The 13,220-nt window shown below is 39.1% G+C and overlaps 1 protein-coding gene across 6 annotated transcripts in view; it reads left to right on the top strand.

The window, feature by feature from the left end:
- Nucleotides 1–13,220, top strand: part of MYLK4 (myosin light chain kinase family member 4) — an 82,065-nt gene that overhangs the window by 10,644 nt on the left and 58,201 nt on the right. For 4 of the 6 annotated variants that reach the window (XM_066992535.1, XM_066992537.1, XM_066992536.1 and 1 more), the window contains exon 1: nt 3,896–4,030. Coding sequence is in view for 2 of the 6 variants with exons in the window: in XM_066992539.1 (XP_066848640.1) it covers nt 3,772–4,030 (259 nt within the window). In the remaining 4 variants the exon portion in view is untranslated. Of the gene's footprint in view, nt 1–3,771; nt 4,031–10,493; nt 10,909–13,220 lie in introns of those variants that run through there. The other 2 variants (XM_066992539.1, XM_066992540.1) reach the window with 2 other exon arrangements.

Below are 13,220 nucleotides of genomic sequence, written 5' to 3' on the forward strand. Positions count from 1 at the left end.
AAGCCCAGCTCCCTCAGCCGCTCCTCGTAAGACTTGTTCTCCAGACCCCTCACCAGCTTCGTTGCCCTCCTCTGGACTTGCTCAAGCACCTCTGTGTCCTTCTTGTAGCAAGGGGCCCAAAACTGAATACAGTACTCGAGGTGAAACACGTTGAAAAACATGTCAAAACACGTTGAAAAACTCTTCCAGTTTTTGGGATGTGCAGCATCTCTGTGGTCTCTTTGGCTGTGATTCCACAGCAACATAGGGTTATCACTGCTGCTTTTTTGTTGTTGTTGCTTTGCACATTTTCAGCCAGCACGCTGCATGATCTGACTCAGATTGTACAACCAAGCACTGGGAAAGGGTGAGCCAGGCCACACAAGCCCCGATTAGATGGCCTGAAGTGCGGTGGTCTTGCTTCAGTTTCACGCTGATTAACATTATATCATAGTCTGTATTTGGGGGTCCACCTCGGTCATTTGATGAAATACACCAAAGCTTCTTTTTTGGTTGACAAAATACCAATAAATTCTTTTTAAGAAGAAAATACAGCTCCCGCATTACACAGAATGCTGAGTGGTTTGTATGTTAAAGAAAAGTATAGTAAGCAGTGCTGTTAGCATCCTAATTTACCACCCGAATTTGACCCACTGGTAATTCTTTCCACCTTACGTCTTGTTTTCTTTCCTGAATTATATATTTAGGTTTAATTATATTCTATTACATAATCATTCCCAGCTTGTAAATTTCAGGTCAGTCTAATGTCAAGATGTGCTATGCCAGGATCTATGAGGTAAACAAGTCTGGCTACTATGTATGTAATAGTACCTGTCTCCCAGCTTAAATATTAAAAATGGCTGGTTTGCAAATGACCAACAGCTCAGAAATAAAGTTTTCATTTGAACTCAAGACAGAGGCCAAAGGACCGAGTTTTGAGCAAAGTGCTGTGCAACCCATCATGTAAACCTAGTTCCGGGTGAAAGGGTTACAAACTAAAAACTGAGAAAGAAAAAGGTTGTTGATGGGTTTTTCTTTTGTCTGACACGCATTTGCCTGCCTCTTTCTATATTGGAGCAGTTTTAAAGGCATTCACTTAATCACTTACACTTTTATTGTGCTCATGCTACTATTGTGTAGGATTGTATATACCCCCTCTGCATACAACTGGGCAAGTCTCTGTGTTGCTGTGTTAGGTCTGTGATTTCTGAGTGTATAAGTGAAGATGTGACACATGAAGCAAGTTATTTTGCTTAAAGTGAGAGATTGGCTTGCTGAGGAAGACCCAAAATAAAGCAGATCGAAGTTAGGGTGTATAAATGATGGGGGGAAGGTTCACCCTCCTTTGGGAGAAACAGAGCTCAACATCTAATTGAACACATTTTCTTCTCTCTCCTTTCAAAAACGTGGAGTGCTACAGCCTCACATTGCACAGTGGCACATGATGAGAATGGGATTGCTTCTCTGGGACTGTGCAGGGGGCAGTTGCAAACAAATTGCCCTCTGTGCACCTCAAAAAATTTCCATTGTTTAAGTTATCAATTCAGTAATATGTACAAGTGGTAATGGGGGAGAAGTCAGTAAGATTTGGACTCGATCCTAATCTCTCTTGGGTAATGGAGCACAGTAATGCCTTCAGGCTTTCCACCCCACTAATACTTTCCCAGATAAGTGACCCATCAGTCACTTATGAGGGAACAACATGCCCTTCCAGCAGGACATGTCATTCTCATTAGATGGATGGCCGCATTTGGTGGTCGTAACCTACAGGATGGTGTGCTCTTTGAAGAACTATGGAGGGCCTGAATCAACTTTCCCTGTTTGCAGTCACATCAGGTCAAAAGTGGTTTTCACAGCCAGGTAGCTCAAAAACACATGGCTTTGAATAGCTGTAGACATGGAGGTGGGGGTAGGAAATCTGGAAACCTCACTCGCTTCTTCTAACAGCTTTGGAGTATGTTCCATCACCTCTTGGTGCTGTATAGATTGAATGATCTAGAGAATTGTGGCTCAAAGGTTAGATTAAGCCCTTGTGGTATGTAGCCTGCAACTGTTAGTGCATTTAGCAAAACTCACAAGCCCTGATCTGAGAACCTGGTAGAGAAATAGCTCTTAAAGTGTCCTTTCACCTGAAGGAGGTGGGAAGGGAGGTCAGAGCCATGAGAGCTGGTGATGATGGCTAGAGGCAGCAGACCTAGAGTTTTTGCATACTGAGTGCAAGACTTGTTCAGACAATGGACGTTTCACAGTTCCATGCTGGTGTACATGCATCTCACTTACTAACAGTGTGCTCTGGGGTGTCGCTCCTACCCTGGGCCCTCTACCTGCTGCCAGGTCTGTGAGCATCTTGGTCCCATATTGCCACCATGTTGCAATAACGTGGTAACAAATCTTCCTAGAAGGCTTATTTGCTAGCTGCAAGCTTGCACTTTACTGGCCATGATCTATAAACGTCACCACTAGCAAGCCACCTCCTGTGTCACTTGTGATAGCATAAGGCATCTTCCGCATCTGGGAAGAGTTTGGAGGAATAACTTTGGGCATTGTAAAGTGAGTTGGTGTAGGTATACATATAATCTGTTGCATGTGTACAGATGTGGAGTTGAAATACAACGAGGAACATTTTCTGTTGGAAGGTGTTTAGGTAAAAATAACTGATTTAATTGGGTCTCTGGTTGTGTACCGAGAGCTGTTTCCCCATGCTGCTGATGAATGTAAGGTTGTATATACATTCTTAATTATGCCATATAGTTTATGGTATTTATGCAAGTTAAAATAAAAACTAATGAGATTGACCAGATCCAACTTTCTAGAACTAAAGCATTGCTACAGTGCTTTTGTAGCTGGGTTTCTAGTCCAGTGAAGGAAGGTTTGCAATAATGAAAACAGTTTTTGCCCTGTATTTCCTGAGTCTATTCTGAGTTGCTAAGTGAAATTTTAGTGTAGTTTCTTGTAGTCTTATAGAATTAATTGTGAAAAAGGACATATTTTCCAAGTGTAATGAATTACTTGGGGGGGGGGAGGCGAGGAGGGGAGCCCCACAACCTTGCTGTGGAATAAAGGCTTTTCTATAGAGGATTAATCAAAAGTAGCAACCAGAGATTAAACTGACCTGCAATAACTTAATAACTTTTCAGCCAACTTTACTGTTAGACAAGCCTTGATGATCCTATATAAGTGGATCCTATATAAGTGGATCCTATATAAGTGCTAAACATATAGTGAGGACCTATAGTGGAAAGGAACCCAGCTGAGGTATGTGGTCTGTTGCAGCATTTTACAGAAGGCCTGAGATCACAATCAGTTTGACAATTACATTTTTTTTTCATGGTATAGGACCGTGGAAAGAGAGAGAAGGAGTGAGTTCAGGCTTAAACCACTTTGTTTAATATCTTAAAATTTCATGGGCTCAGTCCCAGAGTTCTCACACGTCACTTGCTGGAACTGCAGTGGAGAGAAAGAAAACACTTCTGAGCAACAGGGAGCTACTCAAGTGATTAAAAACTGGGTAGTGATCCATAAACAAGGTTTACAAGCAACATCAATATATATGGATTTGGTAGAGCTAAATAGTCTCTACAAACAAATTAAATTACATCGGTCCTGTAGCCTTCTTGAATTATCTAGTGTTCAATGTAGACAAAGAGTGCTGTTAATACTGTATTTTTGTATTGGTTCAGAATATATAACAATAGATATTTGAGATATAAAAAACTTTGCAACACTGGCAGTTTTCTAAGGTAAAATTCATGAATAACATTGATATTTACTATTTGTCTTTCCTTTGTACAGACAAGAAAGAGGAGAAATCAGAAGGTATGAGTGTTCACTGGTTTACGAATCTAAGGTGGAGAGGAAAACAGACAGTAAATTAACTGGGCACAGTATGAAGCTACTTAAGATTAACAGGCTGGAGGAAATCAATACACGATACAACAGCAACAGGCTGGAAAAAACAGCCTTTTTTCAGAGCATGGAAAAAGTGGAGAGGACTACACATTTTCAGGACGAAAAATTCAGTGAATCAGATCCTGGAATAGAAGATGAAAAGGTAACTAACTGCATAATTAATTTTGTCTTCCCAAAGCATGCTTCTTTTCTTCTTCCAGTTAGTTAAAGAGTTTACTATGCCTATTTCAGAGTAGAATTGAATTTTTCATTTCTGTCTGTGAACGTGTATTGCCACTACAAGGGTCTGGTCAGCATCTTTTAGTCTTTTGGATTCATAGAAATAAGCATGTATGTTTTTATTTGGGGGTTTACCTACTTAAATTCAGAAGTTCCAAAGAAGTTGTGTGGTTCTGCGGCTCTTAAAAACCAGAAGGTTTTTAAGATTCCCTTGGATTCATGTTTTGAAAGCATTGGTCCTACCTAACAGCAGTAGAATTTGTGGGGACTGTATGAGTCTCATGCGAAGAGCACATCTCCCAGAAGAACTAAGGCAGCTTAATCCTTTGCTTCCCTTTAACAGAGGGGGAATAGGGCATGGTTCCTTGCAGTGTGCCGTGGTGGCAGGGACAAGCATTGTCCACTGTAGCTCTGTGCTGCATTTGTCTCTGGTAGGAACAGTAGTGGGAGCTACACTGAGTGGTCTCTGGCAGGAAGATGACTGACTCACCATCTTCCATCTCAATCAGCCAAAATATGTTTGGAAATAGCAAAACTCTCCTTGTATCGTGGTGCTTTTTCTGTGGGACGGTATAGAGGAACAACTGTTTTTATTGATATGTCACTTAGACGAGAACTAAGGAAATATGCTTACATTAGGGCAATGAGAAATAATTAGTACACACTAGTTTGTGAAAAGGCTTGAAGAAAAATTTGTGCTATGGCTGATTGTGCACTATTTGTGCTGATAGGCTAGAGCAGTTTTTCAAATATTCTGAATATTTTCATGTTCATATGATATCCTGGAGCATTGGTATAAATTCGGTGACATTTCAGTTTGTATTCAAAACTACAAAAAAAAATATAATTTTTGATGATGTTTCTTAATCTGCTAGGTCCCTTTTGTACAAAAATATTTCAGTCTTCAGTAAACTAATAACTTCTTATTTTTAGTAAAAGAAAATGCTCTGCATATTAAAACAAAGTACGTCTCATATAAGTAGGATGTGTTTAGGGAGTTTCATTTAGAATTACAGTGAAAATTAGAAAAAAAATCTGGGTGGTTGTGGTTTGGATGTTGTTATTCACCTCTTTTAAAACAGATTTCTTCCAGTGAAAATCACAACTTGCACAGGTGAGAAAGCAGAAGCTGATATCGCTGCCACGTGACTCTTCCTTTGTCTCTTTATGGTCAGGCAGAAGGAACTAAGTGTGAACCTTCATACATAGCCATGAGAGCTGCTTTGTGTATGTTAATGTATCTTTGATGACAAATTGCAGATAGTAATTGAGATGGTGGGATTTTTCCTCACTTTTTGCTGCAAAATCTCTAACCGATTGCCTTGATGTTTGCTTCTTCAGTCTAATGGTGGAGCTAGCTCTTTGTTAGGAGTGCTGTAAGATAAGCCAGGAAGAGTTTGGAGGTGCAGTAGGGGAAAAGTGGATAGGCTTAGAAGAAGAACAGCTGGTTGCTAGTTGGAGAAATAGCTCTGTATTCCCATTTTAGCTCCTCAGTCTCCTGGGGACAAGACTTCAAAGGTGAAAGGCAGTCCAACTGAAGTCTGGTAATATACCAGATCACTGGAGTGAGGTTTCCAGATACATAAACATCAGTTATATTTTTCCTAAGCTTTTACAAGCTTAGAAGTTAATTGCAAAGCTTAACTTTCACACAAAATTTTTAGGAATTTCTCAGTGGGATACAGAATTAGGTCCTAACTGTGCTGTGAATGTTGATGAAAGGAAAACCAAGACCTTACTTTGAAAGGTCTCAGCTTGGTCTGCTTCCCTGACAAAGTTTGATTATACTGATTGGGAAAGGAAAGAAAGATGATTGTGGTGGCAGGAAGTGCAATAAACTCTGCTCAGAGGTATGCATTTACATGTGTATGTTTGTGGGCATATGTACATAATTTCTGTGAATGTTGTCCTGCTCACTTTGAAAGCAGAGATAAAATATCTATTCACTTTGGTGGGAGTAGGTTGCAACTCAAGAGACCATCTAGCATAGAGTGGTCAAAGTCTGTACTTGCTAGAAGAAATAAATGCTGGATTCGACTAACTGATATAATTACAGAAGAAAATGATTGCCCTCCTCAAAACAACTATTTTTCTAGAAATACTTTTTTCTAACGTAAGCAAGCACAATTTTAATCTTTCAGTATAGTATTGTAAAAACAAAACAAAACAATTCTAAACAGAAAGTCTCTCCACAGCCATTGCAGTACAACTATGGAAAGTAAACCCACCAACTGTTGACCATCAGCCATGAATAATGACTTTACAGTATAATATTTATGTCTTTGAACTGTCAAGAAGCTTCAGTGTTGCAGTCCTCTAGATGGCACTCTTTGCCACACCAGTTCTCCACCTGGACCTTTTTTTTTTGTTGGAGAGGATGACTCAAAAGGACTCATGATAAAACGGCTCTTTACCTCTTCTACATGTGTTTTGTTTAGAATGTCCCCTTGCCTCCATTTATATAGTTGGCAGCACGTGTTTAACCAACACAGGGTTTTGCTTCAGGTGATACATTAACAAGTGAAAGTCATTTCGTTTTATAGGAACAATTTTCTGTGTGTGTGTAAGAACCAGATGAAAAAAATAAACAAAAATCCAAATCTCTCCTTGATCCATTACACTGCATAGCCACACCAAGTGGTTGTTCTGGTCCAAGGGAGGCGGTGGCGCAGGGTAGGACTGAGCAGCTGTGAGAGGGTGAAACCAACTCTTTTGACAACAGCACTAAACTGTGTAAAGGTAAAATGTTTGTGAAACTACCACATGATTTACAAAAATGCATTACCTCCCAGTGAGCTCCACATTCCCCACCTACTCTGCTGCTGATGGCCCAGCCAAAGCTGCATGTTCATGGTCATCAAAGCTGCAGTCTCTCCCTTCTGGATCTTACCTGGTTAGTGATGGGTGAGACAACGCCATTATTCTATTTTGAATCATTGTCTGAAATTAGAGCACTAACTCCCTATCCCTAATGACAGAGCCATTTTAAATGCTGTAAACTTGTCCTCTTCATGGTCAATGACTTGTTTTTAAACCCTGGTTCCACGATTCTGATGGGCACAGCTTGATTCTTTTCTGTTAGAAATGTTCAGAACAATTGAAGCTGCTAGGCTCATATTTTACAAATTAAAAATGAAGTAAACCCACCCACGTTGGATAATAATTAAATGACCACTTTTTTAGGAGAGCAATATTAAATAAACATCAGACAAAAGTTAAATCTAGTCTTAAGCAAAGCTTCAAAGCTTTCTGAACTTTGGCAGACCACCCAGGGAAAGAGAATTGAAACTCAGGGTCTCTCCCCAAGCATAAAGCTACTGCTCTTAAAGCAACCTAGAGAGCTGGAGCTACAATTGCAGTTCCTGTGGTTGAATCTATTACAAGTCGACAGGGTAACTGTTGGGTTTCTGGGTCTTATCATTTGCAGCTACAAGGCTTGGCCATTACCTTGGTTTACCGTCCGTTTACTTATTTGCTACGTAGTGCCCGTACAGCATTCATTTGGGCAACATGCTATGACAGTAGAGTTGCTCCCTATACATGCACATCAGTTTTTCCTTGGAGGTATAAGCATTGTGAAGAGCCTTTACCTGGAGTTTAGATGCAGCTGGACTGTTGCGGGTAATGCATTACCTGCTGTCCACTGAGTGGTGGCAACACACACATTACATGCACATTTGTCTGTAGTCTTCTCCAAAACAGAAAGAAAAGGCACTGGTAAAAGGCGTTGATTCAAACTTTTTTCCCTATGATTTTACCTCTTATGCTTTACCTTACATTTGTGGAGTTGTTCTCTAGTCACTGCAGTTCAGTTCATGAGCTCAGATATATTAAATTGGCTAAAGCACAGCCTCATGTACCAGAATAGTATTTCTGACATTATTGGTAAACATAAATGTGAATTTTAATGTTTGCTAAAAAAGTAATTTTATCAGCTGCAGCTTGTTATTGTATAAGCAATAACCTCTAGCAGCTCTACTATTCTTGCTGTCTTCCTAGAAAGAACAGAATTGGCAAGAAACAGAGCTGCTCTTTCCTTACGGTCATATTTCAGGCCTTCTTAGTTGTGTTCTTATAAGGAAACAAAGCAACAAAGAATAAAGGAGGTTAAATTCCCACTAGCTAGTTTTATTTGAATAGATCGTTGCTATGCCAGTTCATTTTGAAGAAGCTCTAGAGACATATGAAGCACTTTCAAGACAGGTAATTATTTTCTTGTCTTTTTTTTTTCTTTTTAACAAAGCTAGAAAAAATACTTCTCGTTGTCGTTTTGTGAAGAAAATTTCTTTAATCAAAAATAAAAATAGTAATTTAATTTTAAATCTTTTTTTTTCCACATGTGTTTAATGTTTCTTTACTTGGCAATACAGATTTCCATGCCAAAATATCCCTTTAATGCTATTTTGAAAACAGTTTAAGGACTAACTTTTAATTATTTATCCCAGTTGGAAGTGTTAGATATAGTCCTGTTGGATATACTCAGTATTTGGGATTCAGTTAAGCTAGATCTGGTGTTAGCTGTTTGTCCTCTAATTCCTTGTCTCCAATAAGAATGGGATCAACCTTTTCTCCTTTGGGCCTGCTTTCTTTCTCTTGACCACCACCACAATTTCTCTAATAGTTCCTTCTGCTGCGTCCTTTGTGTTGCAGAGGAGGAAATGGCCTTGGTGGTAACGATACCATTGTACATTTCTTTTTCTAGGTGAGGTCAGGCTCATGGCAGTATTTTGAACAGGGAACAAAATGATCACTGTTGAGTAATTTAACCCAAAATAACTTTCCTTTACTCACAAATACTGATAAAGATATTTATCTAAATAGTTTGACAGAAACCTATTTCTTGTTTTACCATTTTAATCAAGAATGCCTCTTTGACAAAATTCTACAAGGGATTCTGTACATTTTCAGTGAGACTTCTTAACTAATAAAGGCTTCCTACAGCCTCTAAATCAAAGCACCATGTCTAAAGGTTGCCTTGTTATAGTCAGAAAAATGTAAGCGGACCAAGTTCCCAACTTCCTTTTTAGCTTGCTTGAAATTCTGTCACCAGGCATCCTGTTGCCAAGCTCAGTCTGGCAGGGCTGTACAAAACATCCTTTCTGCAGTGCACTCCTCAGGTCCCAAGTTCACGGCAGCCTGTTGTCGTGTATCAATATGTGTGATTGCATGATTTCGGGCAGTTGTGTTTTACTTATTGCTCCCAGTTCCCATATTTACAAGAATTTGTCTTTCTCAGAAAGAAGGAGTATCAAGATTACCTGATTGAAAAAAAAAAAACCACAAAACACAACCAAAGCCACCCTCCCCAACGTAACAACTACATAACAACTCAAAATGGGATTCATAAGTGCTCTGAAGACTTGGAAACCAAAAGATGAGTAAGGAAAGAATGACAGTCATAATATTTGAATCTCTTGATTTCTCAAATGATGATATGATTTTTATACTTTCGTTTTTGAATTTTTAGTACTTGAGATTTCCAGTACTCATATTTCCCCATAGCCAGAGGGAGTGTGTTAAATTCATTGCCCTGATCAAAGAAATATACAAGTGGAAAAGAAATTGCAGTCTTCTTACTGTTTCATCTTCCATAATGACTGTTGGTAATTATGGGCACCTCTTAAATATATCCTTATATGTAAGGATTATATATTCTTTGCATCCTCACATGTGCCAATGAAACATGACACCCTTTGTTTCTCAGATTTTCAGTTTTCTGTCTCTATAAGTAAAACAGCTTCCCTGGACTCGTAATGGAGCTGGTTGCAGGCTTTTTTTTTTTTTTTTTTTTTTTTAACTAAAGTTGCTTACTATTTCCAATTTTAAGATCCTGTTTTCAGTTTTTTAAAACCTTTCCAGGTTTTGGCTGCTCAAGCCAAAATTTTCCTAGCAGAATTTACACCACATTGAATTACTTGGGAAAATTCAGCAAAAGAAATCTGTTTCTTAAAATTTTAGGGGAAAGAAGTTGCCATGATGATACTGGAAGTGTCATATCCCTTTGGTTGAAATGATCCAGCATCTCCATCCATTAGATCCTTGGTAGTTGGCAAGTGAGCAGATACTGGATATCAGATGGGGAAGTAGGAACTGCTCGGTGCATGGAGGTGGTTTGGATATGAGAGCAATGTGAGTAGACTGTAAGTACAAGAACAGAAGGGACTGCAGACAGTAAAGCCATGGCATTTCAAATCGACTTTCCTGTGCATGTGCACTATGACACATTTTAAGTGAATGTCTTGAATTTTGCGCTTTATTTTGTTTGTTTGTTCATTTTTTTTTCCCACTTCTTGTCTACTAAAAGAGGAAAAGGACCCAGTAGATGACCAGTGGCCTGCTCTGCTAACTGTAAAAGGATTGCGCTGACACTTTGCTTTCATTTGAGAAGTTCTGGGATGTCAGAGTAATTGCCATTCAAGTCCATGCAATACACATCTCATGTGTAGATCTCTGCACCTGTTTCAAACTTGTCAGTAGGCCATCACTTCTTTTCCTTATAGGTTCAGGGAATGTGTTGAAGTATGAGATGGGATCCTGCCGCGTCTCCAAGCCTTGTCTAGCTAGGTGGTACTTATGGAACTAGGGAGGGTTTTGAGGGTGCCTGCCAAATTGCATCTGCTAGACCAAGACACCCAAGTTAATCAGTTGATTAAAAGTAAAGGGATGGATCTACCCCTGCAAAGAAATGCTGCCTGGATTGCAGGTAGTTTCTGCTTTTTGGCTTCGTATCTCTGGCATGCATTATGGGCTGTGTTAAGCTGTGGAAGAAAGAGAAAGATTCCTGCTCCTGGAAGTACACAGGTAGTAGATATATTTTTAATAATTAAGATGTATTCCACTGATCAGTATTGATATTGTTTAACTGGGTGAATGCTGCTTGTGTTTGTAGCCAGTTAAACCTGTGTGTTCTTTCTTGGAGTGGAGGAAAAAAAAAAGTCTTTTTCTCCCTTAGAACATATTCTTCTCTTTTATGAGAGCATACCCTGCTGTAAGTCCCAGATCGCTGTTGATGTGCTGTTCAGAAAGGTGCATCTCTGCCCTTGCTGTCAGGGTGCTTTGGCTTCCATTAACACATGACGCATCCTCTAGTGACCTCTGCTGGGTACAGTACGAGGGATTACCTCAAGGGTACCCTCTTTGGCCATGGTGGGAGTGAGGTCGCCAGCCCGTCTTGACGTGAGACCCAGAGATCCCCGGAAAGGCTACTTACTGCCCATTATTTTCTTCTGTGTAGCATTTTCTTCCCACTGAACTAGCAGCTAATTCTTGGGAGTGCTTCGTTGTTATATCTCTAGATGCTGCAGTCAAGGATAGTGCATAAGTTTGTTGTGGTTTCCCGCAAAGTAATACAGCGCAGACATGTTTTAACTCAACAGCTTTTAGAAGAGTTCTTGACAGGAAACATTGCTTGAATGAAAGAAATATATGAGCTCGGAAAGACAAAAAGGAAGACGCTGTCTCTAGAGTAACTCTGAGGCTGTAAATTGCCTGAACGTTTAGGCTTTTAATTATTTTGCTGCAAACGAGAATTTTCTCGTAATCTCAAAACTGATTTCATGTAAAGGGTTTGCATTCTGAAATGTCTGCAACCTCACCCCGCATATCTGTCTACTACTATTAGCCAGGGAGCCATGATCTCGTGGGAATACCACAAAATTTTTCATGTGCTGGGTGAAGAGCTCAAAGGACAGTGATGAGGATAATAACTGAAAGATTATTAGGTATATCAGCACTCTGTATAATAAGATACATAAGGAGATAGAAGAAAGGCAAGAAGTAGTGTAGAATTCTTTGTAATACTCTTCTATGGTAACCTAAGAAACTCATTATGTGGATGTCCTCTAATTCATCAGAAAAATTGTTCTCCCAGAAATCTGAACTAATATTTTTCTAAGTAGAAGCAAAAAAAAAAAAAAAAAGGCCAGATAGTATTAAGGTTTTTGATGCTGTTCCCATTTAAACTGATTCTGCTTTATGGTATATACATGCATGGAGAAGTAGAAAGAAGGGAAAAACTAAGGGTACACTCAAAAAGTAAAAACATATTAGAAATGTCTTTATCCATGTTGTTAATTAAGTTGATAAAGTGTCACTGAGTGATGATTTGATAATTTTATTTTATTTTTTGAAACATTCACCTTAAGTAATGAACTTTCAGTCCACTCTTCAACCAACTTGACAGAAGATGAAGAGCTAGCTTTTGAGTACCGTGCTGTCAAGGAGAATGCTGTCTGGGATATGCAGCTCTGCTGGATTTAAAGTTCAGTCACATTCAGTTACTAAGCCATTAACAGCATATAATTGTGCATTTTATGCAAGACAGTCAAACAGGAGTGGTAAAGAGAAGTGAAACAACTAATATACATGTCAAAACCACACTAGCACCCTGATCTTTATAGAAAGGGGCTTCTTTAGGTTCACTGGCAGATAAAAATAAAGTTTGTGGTTAGTGATTTGCATTTTATCTCTGATGCAGTCTTGAGCTGTTACTTTGCTTGCAGATAAGTTTGAAAAATATTCTCTTTTTGTTTATGCTTAGGTCACTAAAATTTTGCATTTTTTCTTGGGTGAATTTTGGTATGTAAGGAAAAGGAAGCTCATTTCATAACACTATTCTGTTTATTGTACTTCTACTGCCTTGCTACTATTATTTTCCAGTGTTTAAGACCTATCTGTCTAAGGCTAGTGTATTAATTGTTATTTGTTAGCAAGATGACCATAACCATTGTGTTGTGAAGGAAATAGGTTTTAAAATACCTTGTGTTAAGACTATCAGAGATTGTTTTGTAGTATTTACCTGTGCTAAAGTATTCTTTTCCCAAATTTTGCATAGGTCAGTGACTATCTGAGCTCTCTGTCAGTTTTTTTTTTCACATGGCACAAATCCACTTTTGAAATTCAGCGTGGTAACATCTGTCAGACATCTGTTTTTTCGGTTGCTGTGCAACTTACTTTATGTTTGTTCTTTTGAGTAAAAAGGTCTCATATGAAGTTCAAGGTTCCCAGGTTATCTCCTAAGCCCTCATGCATAGAAAGGTGGCATGGACTCAGAAGTATTTCAGAAGCAGAGCAAGCTTCCTTGCCAGGGACTGTCAGTAGGGCTGTGCTTGTGC

This window comes from Anser cygnoides, chromosome 2 (genome assembly GCF_040182565.1).
Source record: "Anser cygnoides isolate HZ-2024a breed goose chromosome 2, Taihu_goose_T2T_genome, whole genome shotgun sequence".
Taxonomy (NCBI): domain Eukaryota; kingdom Metazoa; phylum Chordata; class Aves; order Anseriformes; family Anatidae; genus Anser; species Anser cygnoides.